Genomic DNA, 19,070 nt, shown 5'->3' on the forward strand with positions numbered 1-19,070 from the left:
TCAAACTCCTTATCATCTATGATGTGGAGAGACTTTGGCTGAGACACTCTTTGACTCTTAGGACCGCCTGAGGGCGCAACATCTTTCGCTCCTGTTGACGATTTGGGAGGGAGCGGGCTCAAGACAAGCTTCTTTCCTTCATGCTTAAATACACAATTATTCGTACGCCCGAATATTGTGACATCTTTGTCATAGAGCCATGGCCTTCCCAAGATGATATGGCCAACATCCATCGTGACCACATGACACCACAACTTGTCCTTAGTATGGTTCAAACTCAATCGGAACAAGGCATCGTTGGGTCACAGGGAGTGATGTCGCATCCACCCAAGAAACTCTATATGGGTTGGGGTGAGGGACTGGCTTCAACCCCAGACGACTCAAAGTAACTGGGGAAACTACATTCTCACAGCTCCCGCTGTCTATGATCACTTTGTAGCTCTTTTCTCCGCACTTGGCGTAAGTGTGGAAAATGGTGGTTCTGCGCCAATTTTCGCTTTCCTTCATCTGGGTGAAGGCGCACCTCACCACTGCAAGTGGGATAGTCTCTACAGCATCATCCTCGGCATCACTAGCCGGGTCAAGGGAGGGGATAATGATCTCCACATCACCATAGTCACCATTAACTTTATTTGCCACTTCTTTTTCTGTGGGGTGTTCGGAAACAAAGGCAATGCGCCCACCCTTATTTGAACACTCGACAGCGATGTGACCCATGTCACCATAGCGGTAGCTCTGCCCTGGCATTGCGGGCCTAGTACTTGATCCAGCCATATTATTAGTTCAATTTTTGTTGACTGGTTGTGTACCAAGTTGAGCTCTAGGTTAAATTTCGACCTGAGGTCTCGCTCTCTGCGGATCTACTCTAGGCATAGTAGGTCAAAAAGCAATCCCCCTCACATTAGATTAGCGCACACAGTGCTCCAATTCCTGCACCACCTGGTAAGCATGTTCCAGACTAGTGACCATGTGAAGCGTGAGCTCTCACTGAAGCTCAGGCCTGAGGCCCATACGGAAACGGGAGAACCACAACAGGGTCCTCATCCACATCTCACCTTATCATATATTCATCGAACTTGGCGATGTATTCCGTCACCGTCATGGATCCTTAGCGCAAAATGTGCCATTGATCCAACAGCTTCTGCCTGTAAGAAAGGGGAACATATTTCTCTTTCATCTCAATCCAAAAGAGAATTGGCCCCTCTCTAGATCGCTCATGACGACGCTCCACATTCTCCCAATATAGTTTTGCTTGGCCCACCAATTTCATCTTGGCGGACCTGACTGGTCGTGGGTCTGACAGACCGTGCCACTCAAAGAAGTGGTCCACGTCTGCTAACCAGTTAGAAAAACTTTGGGGTCCAATCTCCCATCAAAATTGGGGACGTCAACCTTGATGCCCTTCATGACCCTAGAAGCAGGGTCCTCATACTAATGATATCTTTGGGGGTGCTGACGACGCACCTCATCATGACCCTCCCATTGGGTGGGAAGAACAGGATCACGATTGTATGTGGGTGGTAATGGATACACCTTATCACGTCTGTTGTCAGGCCCACGGACCTGGTTTGCGCCCAAATCATCCCTGGGCGGATCAGGGCCCACAACTTGGGATTGAACAACAACCCCAGTGTCGGGGGTCGCCTGGGCTCCACCTACAGTGGTAGTTGGAATACTAGCCTCTAGACGCACAACTCTCTCCTCTAGACGTGCGAAGCTACCATCCTGATGTGCAAACTGCTGCCCGATATTATCCCTCAGGGTTCGAAACTGTTGATCTTTTTTCTTAGTTAAGCTGTCCATAGCTTTGGCAAATTGATCAGAGTCCATGGTGTAATGGAGATCGAACCCACGACCAATGCGTGTGGGCATACACCAGGAATGACAAGTGAATGGTCCCAGATCTATGTGCGAAAAAGGGGTAAAAACGATGATACCAATGCAATGCAGCTACCTTATATGGCCTAGATCTATATGGGGACTCAATAAAACCTAGGAAAAAAGGGCTGACTAAACTCAACAAAATATGACCCCTACGCAGAGTTGGTCATGCGGGTCGAGCTTCGTGGTCAGCTCATCGGGGGTGCGGTGGGCGGTGCGCCCTTGCCTGGCGTTCGGGGTGGAGCGCTCGAAATGTAAACGATTTTTAAAATTTGGGTAAAGGGTTTATGTAGAAAATTTTCACCACAAAGATGGATTGACAATAAATTGACCTACGCTAAAAGCAGGCTTGGATACCAAATTTGATGCAGGGACATGTGATAACCTAACCCTAGATGCATATATAATTAGGTTAAAGAATATTCAAATAAATACACCAATTAACTAACTGTGTCCCAACAAGGGATTAGGTAAATCTCAACAGAAAGATGAGGTTATTCCGTCAGGATCATGCCCCTTAGCATAAGATCACGTAAATAGTAAGAAGGGAGGACCTTGGGATATGAGGATATCCCAAATCTAGCATAAGTCAGTCCACGAGTAAGCTTGGATCTGATTCTACTGACTAACCGTCCCATGTGGTAGGGCGTGAAATCCAACCCATGGATCTATGGTCGGGGTGAACACCCGTGTGGTAGGGTGTGAAATCCGACCCATGGATCTATGGTCGGGATGTGGTCATGCTGCTCCTGCACTCGTAGCGCGTCAGAAAGTGGGTCCGATGGACCGTCCACATCAACTTCTTCGCTCTGGTAATCTGTCGCCGACGCCTCCTCCTCTGGTACACTCCAAAGGGCGCACCACTGATGTCTGCATCACATAGGCACTTAAAGAAGCAAAAATAAAAAATAAAAAAAATAAAATTACCTGGTTGCTTTGTCATTATAGTTAATTTTTCTACCTCTCTTCCAAATAAACCATAAGCCCTTTTGAATTTATCCATTTGCTCATCAATGATAACCCTTTGCCTTGAATCGAGGTCATTTTTTCAATACGGTCATATAGGCTGGTTTTAATATCTAAATTCGGATAAAAATTGTTTTAATCTTTAAATTTAGATAAAAATTGTGATAATACTGAAATCTAGGATTTAAGAAATAAGCTGTTGCATTGATGGGCCTATGCAACTGAAGATTCCACTGTTGGTCTATGATTTCCCATATGGCCGAATATCACTTCTTCACCTCTCCTAAGTTTTTTGCTATAGTCTCTTTTGTTGGATCCATCACTTCGTAAATATATCCCATGACCGACCTCTCATCTTAATCAACCAATTGTAACACTTTGACCAATGGGAGAGTGGTCTTCAAGCAAAACTTAATAAATGCCCAAAAATCTACATCGGCCAAAACTATGTCTTGAACATACTTTCCCTTTGTGGTCTTGGAGAAGCTGATACATTCCCATTCTTTTAAATTAAACATCCTCAAGCCAATTATATTTTCATGGATGTTTTCAAAGTCAAGTAGTACGTAACAAACCGTGTTATGGCTGGTCGAGTCAACTCCCCCCGTTGAGTCCCTCATTAAATTCAAGACCCAACAGTGTTTGCAAATATAGACTGTTATAACCCTTGCTTTTGCCACGGTCTTCGAATGAACTTGCAACTTTCCAACGTCTACAAGCATTAAGTCTATATAATGGGCTGCACATGGAGACCAAAACAACATCTTCATCTTTTCCATTAACATTTGACCCGCCTTCATATAGGCGGATGCACTATCTGTAACTACCTGTTCTACATTCTTTTCGCCCACCTGATCAATAACTAACAAATAAACCCAACAAATTGTCCACATCTTTTAAAATATCAGACGTATCAACAGATCTAAAAAATACAGTACCGCTTTGACTATTAGCCAAAAAATTTGCAGTGGACTGACTCATTCCATCGGTCCACCCATGTAACATTATTGTGCATCCGGTCTTCCCTCATTCCTTCTTATAAATATTAATAGATTTCTCTATCGACTCAACCTCCATCTTAAAAAAAATATTCCTTAATTGGTAATACAACGAAAGCTTCAATCTCGACCTAAATGCAACAATTGCTTCTATCATAGGTGCTAAGAATAGGCCATTTACAAGGTTAAACGGTAGAGCATTTGCATATAGGAAACAAGAAATAGATAGGCACACTCTATCTCTATCTCCCTTCTTCCAGATTTTGTTTAGAGTAGCTTGCTGTTTTTCTTTTGGCCCACTCTTTCTTCTCATAAAATCATCCATAGTTTTTCTTTTTCCTCCACCCATTTCATCTACCTTATCAATAATAGGAACCCTTCCAGCATCATACACCATTTCTTCTTATTGCTTCTTCTCACTAATATTATCATCCAATAAATTCTTGAATTTTTCCGCTATATCATTACCGACTTGGGGACATGCCACTACATTTTTCTTCGTTTGTGCTAGGTGATGTTTCATTAGAAACACACCTCCCCAATTTGCCTTCCCGCTAAAATTATATCTTAGGTGGAGTTTATTGTTCTCATCTATCTTTGAACAATGTTCCCACGTAGGATCATTGTCCTTGGTTTTCGATTTCTTTCCCATTTCCAATGCTCAACAAGAACCAACAAACAATTGACAAGCCTAAATATAAAGAAATAAACTATTTAGGTCACAAACAAACATAGAATATTATAAATAATTAAAAAATGAGAAAACTATTGAAAATTTGAAATAAATGAGAAAACTCTTGAAAAAAAAAAAAACTATTTAGACCCACATAAACTCTAAATCTCCCAACTCTCTTTGAAAAGAAAGAAAAGAAGTGATATTATAATGTATGTGGGGCTTAAATAGTTTTAAACACAATCCCTAAACAAAAATTGCAAAAAAATGAAAAAATTGAAATATATATTTTTTTCTTTTGAAAAATGCATATTTTCACCTAAATATGAAAGATATGAAATAAAAAAGAATAAATTAATAATTTATATGTATACTTACCTATTTTAACCTAGAAATTGATTGCAACAAGTGGTGTTCAATTTTGTTGAGCAACGAAAAAGATATGTCGATTTTTTTCTCTAGGTTTCCTATGGCCCACAACAACCTCCAAAAGTCCCCGAATTCTCTCAAAAGTAGCAAAATAAGTGTTATTCTAATGAGTGTGGGGCCTAAATACCTTTCAAAAACCAAAGCCCTAAAAAAATTGCAAAAAACAAAAAAAAAAAAAAGAGAGAAAAAAAAAATCGATTTTTATACTGGAAACTATCGGTTTTTTAAAGGTATTATCAAATCGTACTATTCAATCTGAATTGTGCGATTCACTATTTATCATACGATTCAGAATCGAATCATCCATAATGCCCAATTTGCAATTCATATGTATGATATGTATCGTACGGTTGTACGATACGATTTAAATCGTACGATTTGAATCATAAATCGTTTGACAACCTTGCTTCCAGGACAAGTTGTTTCATTGTTTGGCTTTCATTCTTTTTAGTCTTTTACTTTTGGCAGTAGCCTCAAGTTGCACTCAGAAATTAATTACCTGTACCGAACATGCAGACATGTGGAAGTAGATGCATGGTTAAGTAACATAGAATAAAACTACTAGAAATAAACAGTTGTGACATATGTGCATTCATCTTTGGATCTAGGTAATTCTTCCCACTTCTCCCTTGGATGATTGAGGTGTTCCATGTGGCCGGTAATCTTATGAGCTCATTTTTTTTTTCCAGTGAATTTACTAACCTTACTATGAATTCAGTTTTAATTGTTACATGGGATTCAGTGATTACATAAATGTAACATGTACATCCTTCACCTTGGATGAAAATATGTTTCTTTTGCTTTTATAAGTATTCTGCATGCGTCTCGTTTTCTTCTCTGTTATTTTATTTTTGATAAGAATGAAACTTTTAGTAAATAAAAATCAAAATGAAAAATCAATGCACAGGGAGCACATATCACCCTACAAAATGCTCAGGCTTGGTCTCTCATATTCAAACGGTTAACCTCATGATTATCTTCCCTTGGGATGATGGGGAAACTTGTATTATCACTGAGATGACTAGTTCAGCTGCCTTATAAGGATTTCATGGGCCTCATGGTTACTCTTTTTGTTCTATTTTTTCAGGTAAAGACATGAGAATTATTGTGTTTGGTTTTCGCACAAAAACTAAGCTGGTAAGTCTTAAGGTGATTCTAAGCCTTATTTGGATGTCTTGTTTCACACTCCATTTATGATTGTTCAAAGCCTTCATACCTGCTAAGTGAACAATTATCTTTCAGTTTATTGTGTTAAAAATTCTTTGGAGTGTTACCATATGTGATGTTAGAGTTGCTCTTGTTTGTTTTTGTGATGGTGTCTTGAAAAGTGACTAGGCAATTGACTCATTTTCTTTTCATGAGATCTTGATTAGTCGGTCATGTGTTTTGCTTTTACTTCTGGAAGGGAGAATTTGAATATAAAGTTAAACACAAAATTCACCTGCAACAAGGAGTCTGGTAACTGTTGAAATGTTTGTAGAGTTTGTTCACTACCTTTTGAGTTTTACAATACAAAATGCAACAAAACACAAATACATCATTGGATATTGTTGTCAGCTGTTTATTAAGCTAGTGCTGTCTAGCCATAAATTGTTTTGTTTCCTTTCTTTTTAATGAGATGGACGACAGTTGATGTGCTTCCTAAGGAAGAATCCGGCCCTCTCTTTGATGCGGATAGAGCCTCGAGAATGGCTCTATTGAAGGATTACTCAAGCCAAGTCGAGCAAGAAGAGATCAAATGGAGGTAGAGGTCGCGTGCTTTGTTGCTTAAAGAAGGAGACAAAAACACCCATTTTTTCCCCATTGCATTGCTAGTGCTAGGGCCCCACATAAACAAGATAAGTAGTGTCTTTATTAGCAATTCCTTGTTTGAGGACAGGTAGCAGGTGTGCGATCATATTGTCTGGTTCTATAGTAATATGCTATCCTTTGAAGGTTAGTTCCAACCTAAATCGGAGAATCTTGACTTCCTTGATCTTTGTCGAGGAAGTTGATGCCCTTGAATCCCCTTTCTCTAAGGAGGAAATGAAGGATGCAATGTTCTTCCTTGGCAAAGACAAAGCCCTCAACTCGGACGGGTTTCCTTTGGCATACTTTCAAGTCTTTGGGAAGTAGTTAAAAAAGATATCATTAGCTTCATCTCTTAGTTCTCCTTAGGTCGGTTGCCTCGGACAATGGGAGCTTCCTTCATCACTCTTACTCTGAAAATCGAGGGTGCAGCTTATCTCAAGGATTTCCACTCCATTAGTCTGTTGGGGGGGACCTTATAAGATTCTGGCCAAAGTCCTAGCCTAGAGGCTTCAGTCGACACTTTCCAAAGTTGTCTCTGAAGCTCAAGGAGCTTTTGTGGCTAATCGGCAAATCCTTGATTGCGGCTTCATTGCTCACAAAAGCATTGATTCCCGACATCAAAAAGGTAGAAGCAATATCGTTTGTAAGCTTTGTATTGAAAAGGCTTTTGACCACATCGACTAGGATTATTTGGACTATGTTGGGTTGTCTCGGCTTTGGAATGAGATGGTGTTGTTGGATCAGGGCTTGCATTTCCTTTGCTTAGTTTTGTCTTGGTCAATAGTTCCCCCAAAGGTTTTTTTGTTTTTTTAGATCCTCCCGGGCCTTAGGCAAGGCAACTACCTGTCCCCGTTCCTCTTTGTCATTGTTGCTAAAGGCTTTAGCAAGATGTTGGGGAACGACAAGTTGACTGGCCTCTTTAGTGGGTTCGAGGTGGTGCATTCGGGGCCTTCTATCTCTCACATTCAATTTGCTGACAATACGATCCTCTTCTATGATGCCTTTAAGTCTGCTGTTGGGAACCTTTGGAAAATTGTCCACTGTTTTGAGGCCATCTTTGGCCTTGACGTTAACCTCTTTAAAAGTGAGAAGTTGGGTATCAATCTTCCTCCTCCTGCCCCCTCTTGCTTAGTGCCGGTTTTGGGTTGCAAGGCTAGTTCCTTTCCCTCTACATAGCTTAGTCTTCCCCGTTGCATTGGGAAGCCAACCAAGCACTTGTAGGGTGTGGTTATTGAGTGTGTTGAGTGGAAGCTATCCACTTGGAAGAGCTGCTACTTTTTTGAGGGATAACTGGAAATTTTTTAAGAAACTGCAAAGGCGGGAAAGAATACAAAAATTAAGAAAAAAAGAAAAAAAAAGAGGAAGAAAGATTAGAGTGCAACACTGATTTAACATATAAACCCCATTCCAAAATTGATGATTTGGTCATATATATGATCTCCCCAACATAATAGTCCTTGTTTTGGAAACGACGACTATTTTGAGCTCTCTAGATATTCCATGGGACCCCATCGCCACTAGCCTCCAAATAGCTTTTCGAGATTTACCCCCTACACCTCCTTGCGAAACCCACAAAAGCTGATCAACCAACTTCTGCATTACCCATGAAATATGAAAAATGTTAATGAAGTGTTCCCACACCTTTCATGCGAAGGGACAATGGATAAAGAGGTGGTCAATAGATTCCGTATCTCTCATGCACATCAAACAAATGTTTGGGAGTAGAAGAGTTCTCCTTTGAAGATTGTCAATGGTCAGGACCCATTTTCTCCCTACAAGCCACGTAAAAGCCACGATCCTTGGAGGTCCTCCATAAGACCATTGATGGAAAGGATAGGAATGGGGCAAAGGCGGCTTCGATATCAGCTCGTAGAAGGAGCGCATAGAATAAAGATTGGAGTGCACTTTCCAAGATAATGAATCTTCGTTTAGAGGCGAGGGCAAGGAAAGTTCAAAAAGTCAAGTAGAGAAAAGAATTCTTCAAATTCGTTGTCCGAAAGATTTCGCCGACAAGGAAGGTGACCAAGCAATGGTTCCGTCGATAAGCTTGTATCGATCCACCTTGATGAATAAATTGGTGGCAAGATGGGCGAACCTGGAAAAAAAATAAAATCCTTTGACAGTTAATCTTTGCACGATATGTCGAGCCAGAAGCAAATACGATTTCCCCTTCACAAAAATAAGGAAATTCCCACATTGAGCAAGTGCTTGGTGGTGACAATAGCCTTCTGAACAATTGATGCTCGGTAAAGAGATGAAGTTTTACTGGTCCAACTACCCGTTTATGTACTATATTTGGAAACTAGAAGTTCCCTTCTAATGCAGGGGCATTTTCACACCGGGCTCGAGTGGGGTCGCTTGTGGGATGCAGGGGTACACTCGGGGTGGGCGGGGCCGATAGGGGAAGTCTAGTGTTCTAGACTCCTCACCGGGGGTGATTAATACGCATTTCACACCGGACTCGAGTAGGGTAGCCTGTGGGATGTGGGGACACACTCAGGGTGGGCGGCTCGTGTGAGGCGGTACGTATGTGATTTGGGGCCCACGAGGAGGGTTTGTCCGAGGTCCTAACCCATGAGATGTGGGGCCTGGGCTATGAGATAAAGGGATTAATTCGCCACGCTCTAACAGTTCAAGCTTTTAGAGCAAATGGTTAATTGTCCTGCATCACCTTCCCAACTTACCCGCTTTGGAGTTGAACCTCCACTGCTATTTTCCAAGAAGAGCGTTGTTCATAAGGGCTAAGCTTTTCAAACCTACTCCTCCCTCCAAAATCAACTTGCACACATCATCCCATTTAAGCAAATGAAACTTCTTTTTATCTTCGGACCCTTTCTATAAGAAGTCTCTCCTCAATTGATTGAGTCTATCCAAAATTGATTTTAGGTATTTGAAGAAAGACAAAAAGTAGACCGGCATGTTGGAGAAGGTCGATTTGATAAGTGTCAACCGACCTCCCAAGGAAAGATATCGATGCTTCCAACTTTGACAACCGTCTTTCAAATCTCTCGATACCCTTGTACCATAAATGTTTCGTAGGTTTACCAATGCATAGAGGCAGTCCAATACAAGAAGATGGGAAGGATCCACTTTTGCACCTGAAGACATTTGTCGACTGTGGGAGATCATCGTAAGAAACATGAATTCCCAGCATTTTGCTTTTGGAGACATTAACAGTTAGGCTCGAGACTACCTCAATCCAAATAAGAATTTTTCGGAGGTTATCAACCGAAGAGAAATCCGCGTCTCAAAAGAGAATCGTATCGTCCGCATATTGAAGATGACTTACCGGCTCACCTACCTCTGCCTCCTTGAAGCCATGGATTAGACCATTCTTCCCTAGCTTATGAAGCATTCCACTGAAAGCTTCCTTGATAAGAACGAAAAGATGTGAAGATAAATGGTCACCATGTTTGATACTGCAAGAAACTTTGAAGAAGCCAAAAAGTGAACCATTAATGAGAATTGAAAGAAGAGCCACCACTTGTCCCATAGGGGTTCCCTAACCCTAATTAAAGCTTCCCTCTTACTTTGTCTCCCTTTATCGTTGCCTCAAGTCGTGTTTTATTATTATTATTATTATTATTATTATTATTATTATTATTATTATTTATAAATAATTTTAAAGATTAAAAAAACCCAAGTCGGGTTTGATTAGCTTTGAAAAGCTTAAAAGTGATTTCTTGTGGAAAGGAAACTCTAATGGACACAATTTCAGCTTGCTCAACTGACTTGAAGTCCGCAAACCTCTCTCAGAGGTGCGCTGACATTTGGGGTCTGGCTGTCTTTAATTCCACCCTCCTAGACTAATAGATTTGGCATTTTGGCATGGAGGCAGGTAGCTAGTGGAGAGAAATCCTTGCGAGGAAGTATGTTATTAAAGTTGGGGGGTGGTTCACCAAACCCTCCTTCCTCTCCAGAGGCTCTGCCATGTGGAAAGCCATCTCTCTTCTGAGGCATTAAATGGAGGAAGCATTTCCTTTGCCCTTGGAAATGGCCCGTGTTTCTAGTTCATCATGAACAACTATATTTATGATAGGCCTCTCATTTCTCTGTTTCCTTGTCTAGCTCGTGTTACCTCGAGCCAATATGTTTATGTTAGCTCCTATTTCTCTGAGGCGGAGTCTGGGGTTTGGTGCCCTCCTTGCAGGCAATGTTTTCCATATTGTTATTGTGTAATGTATCACACCCTTGGGATACAGATACATGTTGATCATTGCATGAGATATATTGGTTGTAGATAAGGTTTTAGACATGCTTGATTTTGTGTTTGGACACTAAGATTGCAACTGATTTGGTAAAAATTGGGGAAATTATAATTATTCTCTAATTATTCCGCAAACCACCCCCCCCCAAAAAAAAAAAAAAAAAAAACTCAAAATTGAAGCTCCAAATCCATTACTTTTCATGCAAAACATAAAGAATCATGGATTTCTTACAATTTAGCACTCTTTATAACATATAAAACTGAAAAAAAACCTGAATCAAAGCTAAAAAAGTATGCGCCTTTCAAAATCCAGTCCAAGAAGCTTTTAATTGCGATTTCAGAGAAATTTTAAAGGTTTTCTTTTGACAAACTAAAGTGGATTGGTCGAAATCACCTTACAATGTACTAGGGATTTTTATTTTTATTTTTATTTTTTCTAAAAAAAAATGATTTTTGAAAAATTTTAAGGATTTTTCAAACAAAACAGTGCCGGTTTCCTTTTATCCCTTTTGATATCACACTTGATATCGATATATGGCACAATACATTAAGAATTTATAAAGGGGGAGTTTGGATATATCACACGATATCATGATTTATCGTGATATATTGCATGATACCTTGAAAAATGGATATTAAAGTTGGGTATTGTATCGCCTGGTTGGGATAACCAATATATCATGGGATATATCAGTGATATCGAACTATATTGAAAACACTGCTTGCAGGAGATCTTTATTGGACTCGGAGTGGAAGAATTTCTTAGGCTTTTGGAGTTGTTGCGTGGAGTTTTCCCTTCTTTGGGTGTGGTTGACTCACCTAACCAGTCCCTGAGCCACTTTGGCAAGTGCTATGTTCGATCGCTGTTCAAATTGTTCAGTAATCCTTCAGATGCTGCCAGGTGCATCTTTCCCTCCTTCGCATGATCCTACAATGCCCATCCAAAATTGATGCATTTCTCTGGCTCTTAGCTAGGGAAAGAGTTCTCATTGTAGACAACTTGCAGAGATGGGGAATGATGCTACCTAACATTTGATTGTTGTGCCTTAAGGATGTGGAATCCATCAACCATTTGTTCATCCCGGGTCGTCTTTTATCATGGATCGCTTCTACACTCCCTGGGCCATGGCTCTCATTGCTTGTGATCTTCTATTCGCTTGGCATGGTGGAGGTGCTGGCAAAGATCTTAAAGTTATCTGGCTCCTTTATATTATGGCTATTTGTAGAGAGAGAGAGAGAGAGAGAGAGAGAGAGAGAGAGAGAGAGAGAGAGAGAGAGGAACTGTCAGTGTTTTCAAAATTCATTCTCGTCCTCTCGAGTGCTGGCATTGATTTCCAGAGACGTTGTGGATTGCTCATCTTGCCTTACGGTCTCGGATCACTTCGAGATTTTAGCAGCTTGGGCCTTTGTTTCCCAGTTCGAGTTGTATAGTTGCTCTATGCTTTTTCCTGTTTTGCTTTTCTTTGCTTTTCTTTGTTTTCCTTTGTTTTGTTTTGATTCTCTCTCTTCTTCTTTTTTTTTTTTTTTTCCGTTGCTGTTTGTAAATTTTTAATGGGATTTTGTCATATAGCTATTTACCTTTTCGGCTATGGACCAAAAACCTTCTGCTTTTAAACTATTTCCCAAATCCTGCTTATAGTTCCCACCGTTAGTCATTCAACCACATGCCGTTAGGTGTCCATATGAATTAATTTTTATATTTTTGTATTTACAAAACTGCCCTTTACTGTAGTTGGCAACCTCCGTTTAGATTATTAAGGTGCCAACTCCATCCCAAACTTTCGTGGGGCCACCTTCATGTTTGTGAGAAATCCACTCCGTCCATATGTTTTTCCGGCTCATTTTAAGGGCATGAGCCCAAAAATTAGGCAGATCCAAACTTCAAAGTGGACCCCTTGATTGCCCCAAGATATTTCAATGGTGGACATTCTTTTTCACCATTTCCTGTCATGTCGTCCACTTGAGCTTCGAATATGGCTTAGTTTCTCAATCGCTCCCTAAAATGAGCTGAGTTAACAGATGGACGGAGTGGATTTGTCACAAAATATCTGTGACTCATGAATGTTTCAACTGTGAGCAATTAATTCCAGATCTTTTCTGCTCATGTGGCCCACTTGATCCTATATAAACCTCATTTTTGGGCCCATGCCCTAAAATGTGATGAAAATCTAATGTATCGGGAGGATTTATTACAAACATCATGGTAGGCCACACCTGCTGCCGGGTGGGGTGACACACCATTGGATTGCTACTAACACCGCCAGGAGCGACTCGCCATTGGATGGTGCTCCGCGGACCACCATGATGTATATATATCTTATCCATGCCGTTCATCAATTCTTCCCGATCACATTAGGGCATGAGCCCAAAAATGAGGTAGATCAAAGTCTTAGGTTGACCACATCATAGGAAACAGTAACTGAACGCTCCCCATAAAAGTTTTGGATCAAGTCGGTACTTGTTGTTTCCCTTCATCTAGGTCTTTGTAACCTAATCAACAGGTTGGATGGCAAACAAGAATTACAAAGGGCCCTAGGAAATTTTTATTGCCAAGCATTCATTTACCACCGTTTTCCGTTTTTCCGTGGTGTGGTCCATTCGATATTTGGATCTCCCTCATTTTTGGGCTCATGCTCTAAAATAATGATCCAAAATGAATGTACGGTGTAGATAAAACATATAATCACTGTGGGGCCACAAAACACCAACCAGTAGTGACGTGGCTATTGGCTAGGCAATTCACATCCCACCAATATCAGACATATTGGACATTTAAGTGTGGCGAGCATTGCGGACCATATGTGGGGCTTACTATGATTTTTGTGACAAATCCACTCCGTCCATCTGATTTTCCGTTTCATTTTAGGGCAAAATGGGGCAGATCCAAGGCTCAAAGTGGGCTCCAAGATAGCCCTAAGATATTTCAATGGCGGGCATTTTTTCCACTATTTCCAGTTGTATGGCCTAGTTGAGCTTTGGATCTGCCTCATTTTTGGGCCGTGCACTAAAATGAGATGATAAAGCAGATGGATGGGATGGATTTGTCATAAACCCCTGTGGTCCAATAAATGTTCAATGGTGGGCATTCGATCCCACTAATATTCATCATGTTGACCAACTTAGCCCCGGAATATCCTCATTTTTTGGATCATACCCTCAAATGATCCGATAAAATGGATGGACAGTATAGATAAAACACTGACATCATAGTGCCCCACGAAGCAAAATGGAGGGTAGTACGGTCATTTGGCAAAGATAAAAGCATGACAAGGGGATAAACAGTAATAACTGCAGACAAGCAGGGATAAAAAAAAGACTTTCCACAGTTAACGGCTCAATCCGTTAGTGTAGGTGGTTGCAGGACATATGAAATAGGTAGGGGGGGTTTAGGAAATAGTTTAAAAGCAGGAGCTTGTGGTCCATAGCCGAAATGGTAGGCTATTGATATTTCTTCGATCACCATCACACTCACACACACACCCCCCCCCCCCCCACAGAGAGAGAGAGAGAGAGAGAGAGAGAGAGAGAGAGAGAGAGAGAGAGAGGCGCTTTCTGCTGCATAATTATTGATTCAGGCTTTCAGTATAAAGACTTGCCTATAGTGATTTTTGCAGAACCTTTTATTTGGTATAAGAGAAAAATGGTGTTGCTGGATTTTTGTGGGATTTCAATCATGATTATTAGCCTTATTATTCTTTCCTTCTCTCTGGGCTATGGCATGGAACTGGGGAATGTCTATCACTTACTAGTTTTTGTCAGAACGAGTCTTGTCATGGAGGGATGGCAAATTGACGAAGGTTAAATTAATGAAGATTAGGTTGTAGCCATGTCATGATTATTTGGAGCATCCGGAGAGACTCAAATGACAAAAGACTTGGGGGGATTGTAATTGAAGATACGAGGAGATGATCAGCTGCATAAGAGCCCCATGGTCCAATTGAAAAGTGACACTGATGATTTTGTTTGCGAATAAAAGACTGAACGTCTGAGGGAGCCTAGTTTGTTTTAGGTTTATTCATTTTGATTGGTTTGTATTTGGTTTAAAGGGAATCATATTCAAGCATGGGCATTGGGGAAATTTTTAATTTTATTTTTAGTTTAATTTATAGTGGCTAAGAGTAAAACATCATGAGTTGATTTTGATGGATTTGAGCTCTGTGTTTGGGATTTATTGAATAGAATCTAACTCTCAATGGGAACTGTGGGCGCCCATACTGTTTCTGGTTTTCTTCATGTATGGAAGTGATACCCAGTTTGGGGTGGGTGAATGCCATGGTTCTGAATGACGGTGTCAGTGGGAGTATCAGCCGAGCCTAAAAACCATATCATATGGGCCGTATCGGGTGACACAGGCCCATATCGGCCACATTTTGGAAAATTGGAAAAATAAAACAACTAGAATCTATGTTTTTTTTTTTTTTTTTTGTTAACATGTATTTTTTAATGGTGCATCGGGCCATTTTTTTTTAAGAGTGTTGTTTTTCAGCTTGACCTGCTAAAAGTCAATCAAATTGGCCCTAATCAAACACAAAACAAGCATGATTTGTTGGATTAGGGCCAATAACATATAAATACATGAAAAGAATATGAAAAGAGAAAAGGAAAAGTGATGGTTTAGCCCTTTTTGTGATATTTCCCAAATGGTTCATTACTTTTCGTTTCATTGAATTTCAGTCAAATCTTGTGTTTTGATCCTCAAAATAGGCCTGGATCTAGTTTAATGTCACTTTCTAAGCTTCCTTTATAGTTGAAACTTGGAATGAAGAAAGAAGTGGGAAAACAAGAGAAAATTGGGAAAAAAAAAAATTGAAACTGGGGTCTTTATGGCCAGTATCTTCATCGATATGGGGATGTATGGACTATGGACCAATGCAGCCCCTTTTTCATATCAGACTGGTTCACCCTTGTATCACATAATTGCAGTTGCTGATACAATGGGGCCTTTATGGCCAGTATCGGCATCGATACGGGGGTGTATTGACAATGCGGCCCCTTTTTTCATAACAGAGTGGTTCACCGTTGTATCACTATCATGTAATTGCGGTGGCTGGTACAGTTGCAATATGGTCATATTGTAACAGATATTCAAAACCATGGTGAATACTGATTTTAGCTTGTTGCCGGACATATAGTTGGTCATGGCTTGTGTCTTAATGTCATTTCCTCGCTGGATCTACATTCTCCTCATTTATGGTGTGTTGGATTTTGAGAGATTTGTAAGGTTGCTCGACTTTGCCAGATTCCATCCTTTGGCTCGCCGGTTGGGCCAGAACCTACTTGGGCAGCATTACAAACCTTCTATTTGTTTCTTCAGATTCAATAGATGTAAGTCCAATACTGCAATCCATGTGCCAAAGTGTGAGGTTTCATTAAGGTGGGTCTTACTGTTGTGGCCTTGTAGCTGTTGGTCATATTCTTGGTCATATTCTTTCTCCCATAATAGCTGTTGTGGCCTCATAGCTGTTGGTCATATTCTTTCTCCCATAATATTGGACGGTGAATATGGGCCCATGATTTGGGGAACAAGCGAGCATCTTTTTTTGGTTGTAGGGATGAGCATGCTTAATTTTGTTTGGATGGCCTTGATCGGATCACAGCCTAACGCATCATCAGTGTAAGTCAATTCTGATGGTTATGTGCCTTCTGCCCATTTTGGCATTAGGAACATTATGGCTATCTTAGTTCATTGTTCCTATTGCTGATAACAGGATCTTTCTTCTATGACTCCAAGGAAGGAAATTCATAGTTCATTCTATCTTACCTTTCAGCAAGTCTTTTTATTTTTTTACTTTTTTATGGATGGTAAGATAGTTTTATTACCAACCAAGAAGGGCAGAAAAGCCAGAAAAGCAACAGAAAAGAGCAAATACCGTACAGTGTAAAAGTACCACCTCCACAAAAACTGAGAAAGGAAAAACAGGAGAACCAGAGCCTAGCCTAAGAAGTGGTGAAGCTCATTCCAAGTGAGACTAGAGCTGCAACTTGGGTTCAGTTAAACCTGAACCTGATTGAACCAACCCGATTTCAGGATGCGTTGTCAAGGTTCTTGGGTTGGGTCTGGATTGGAAATAGGCCAACCTGATTTGAATTTGGGTTGGGTTAATCACATCACATGTTGGTCGTGTTGGGTCGAGTATAGAGGACTTAGGTTGGATTTGGGTTGGGTACCTCGGTTTGGAATTTGGGTCGGGTTGTGCTTGGGTTGACCCTCAACCAGACCCAAACCCCCCCTCCCCCAGAATGAGATGTCTAAAAGTAGTGGAATTCATGATAGCTTTCAGCAGCCAACGATAAGGGCGATGTTGTTTTGCAAATCATTAATTTCACTAGTACAATGGTACCATGGATTAAAGTATTGTTGGAAACCGATATGTATTGATTTCCGTTCCCAACAATAAGTTTCAGTCACACTAACAACCTTCCGATCCACCTATTATAAGCCCATATCTGTGGGAGGTAAGTATTCAGAAATGTTTATTGGCAAGTTTTTAATGCATTTTGTGGGGATTTTAGGACTGTTTTTTACTTGTGCATATCATCCGACACATTTCAGTTTTGGTCAGGGACGATACAAATTACAATACCAATAGGCAGATTCTAATCTTTTGGTGATCCACATGGAAATCCTTCAACATGTCCCAAAGCTTTCTTCTTTATCAGACTGGGTGGACAATGTTCATAAAATGTAAAAATACTATGGACATAGTGGAAACTGTCTAGAAGTCGGGACTCTGAATGCCTTGGATATTGCTCCTTTGGTGGCATTACCACCTATTTGTGATTACTATCCTCTTGGCCCCAAAAATATTGACAGACCTTTCTTTGCCTTCCAAGTTCCACCACTTAAAAACTGTGAAATGACTATGGGGAGTATAGAGGGCAATGGAATTTGGAGCCACTAAATCATTATATAAACTTCCATGATGAGATATGATAATTCCATCTCCAAGCTATTGCACATTGCCAGCAAGTGTTGTGCCACTTGAAAATGCTGGAGGATGGGACCAGAGGTTGCTTGTAATCACACTTCTTGCAGAGTGTTTTTTTTTTTTTTTTTTTCTTTTTGTTTTTCTAGTTGTATATCCCAGTTGTGAACCCTTTCTTTGTGGTCTTATTTTCAGTTGCAACTTGCCAACCTAGAAAATGCCACCACTTTGAGAGAGGCAATTAGTTCTTGCAGCAGTGTATGGTTCTGACTTCACAATACACGTAATGAATTGGTATAGGGAGCACAGACGCAAGTAGCAGTCAGACATGTCCAAAGAAGAGCCACCTCAACCTTTGACAACAGAAACCCTTGGTTGAAAAGGAAAAACACTAAATGTCTTGAGCCAAGTAAACATCTTAATTTTTCGGGCACCTAACACATCGTTATCATTCTGTAGCAGTAATCTGTACAATCTAGAAAAGTTCTGAAATGAATTTCTATGCATAATTTATCAATTGTTAATGTTATTATCTTCTCATTCTAAGCCCTGGAGTTAAGCTGCACTAAAAGGTCTTCAAAAACAGAAGAGAGTTTGGTGCAAATGCTTGGGTTTCTTTTTTGGTGAGGGATGATCTCTATTGGGAAAGCTTTAAGTTAAGAGGGTCATGTCATGTCTTCTTAAGTTTTTAAGTGGCAGGCATTGCCTCAGTATTTGATCAAATAGTTTTCCTTGCACTATTATCTCTTAAAGAAAAATTTTCCCTGAACCTTTTGGCTCTCTTGCTCTGTAATAAATTTCCTACGAGTAATAAAATACAACAGATTTGAGTATGTTTCTTACTCTTAATCATTATTAATCATTGATTGAGTGTTAGTGTTTGGTGGTTTGGTTCTTTAACCTGTTTGTTACTGTTTTTTGGAATCGGTTGCTCCCGCTTTACAAATTTACTTTAATTTTATCCATTTAGATTCCTTTTCTCCATTGTAATATTTGAATCATTGCATCCTATTCTACTCCATATATGGTGTTGGCCCCGAATTGTTGGGATGAGCCTTTGATGATGATGACCATAATGATTAATAGCTTAGGCTCTGGGTTTTTTGGAAACCATGTGGTTTTACCCTCACATATTAGACAACACCTTACATATTGGGCCCATGCTGCTGGAGAAACACTGCAAGACCAATTAATATTCG

At 40.3% G+C, this 19,070-nt stretch overlaps 1 protein-coding gene across 7 annotated transcripts in view; it reads left to right on the forward strand.

The window, feature by feature from the left end:
* Positions 1 to 19,070, forward strand: part of LOC131235711 (phosphatidylinositol-3-phosphatase myotubularin-1) — a 124,651-nt gene that overhangs the window by 23,580 nt on the left and 82,001 nt on the right. For 3 of the 7 annotated variants that reach the window (XM_058233024.1, XM_058233023.1, XM_058233020.1), the window contains one exon: positions 6,035 to 6,096. In XM_058233024.1, coding sequence (XP_058089007.1) covers positions 6,035 to 6,096 — 62 coding nt within the window. Of the gene's footprint in view, positions 1 to 5,555; positions 5,606 to 6,034; positions 6,097 to 19,070 lie in introns of all 7 variants that reach the window. The other 4 variants (XM_058233025.1, XM_058233021.1, XM_058233026.1 and 1 more) reach the window with 3 other exon arrangements.

This window comes from Magnolia sinica, chromosome 19 (genome assembly GCF_029962835.1).
Source record: "Magnolia sinica isolate HGM2019 chromosome 19, MsV1, whole genome shotgun sequence".
NCBI classification, from domain to species: domain Eukaryota; kingdom Viridiplantae; phylum Streptophyta; class Magnoliopsida; order Magnoliales; family Magnoliaceae; genus Magnolia; species Magnolia sinica.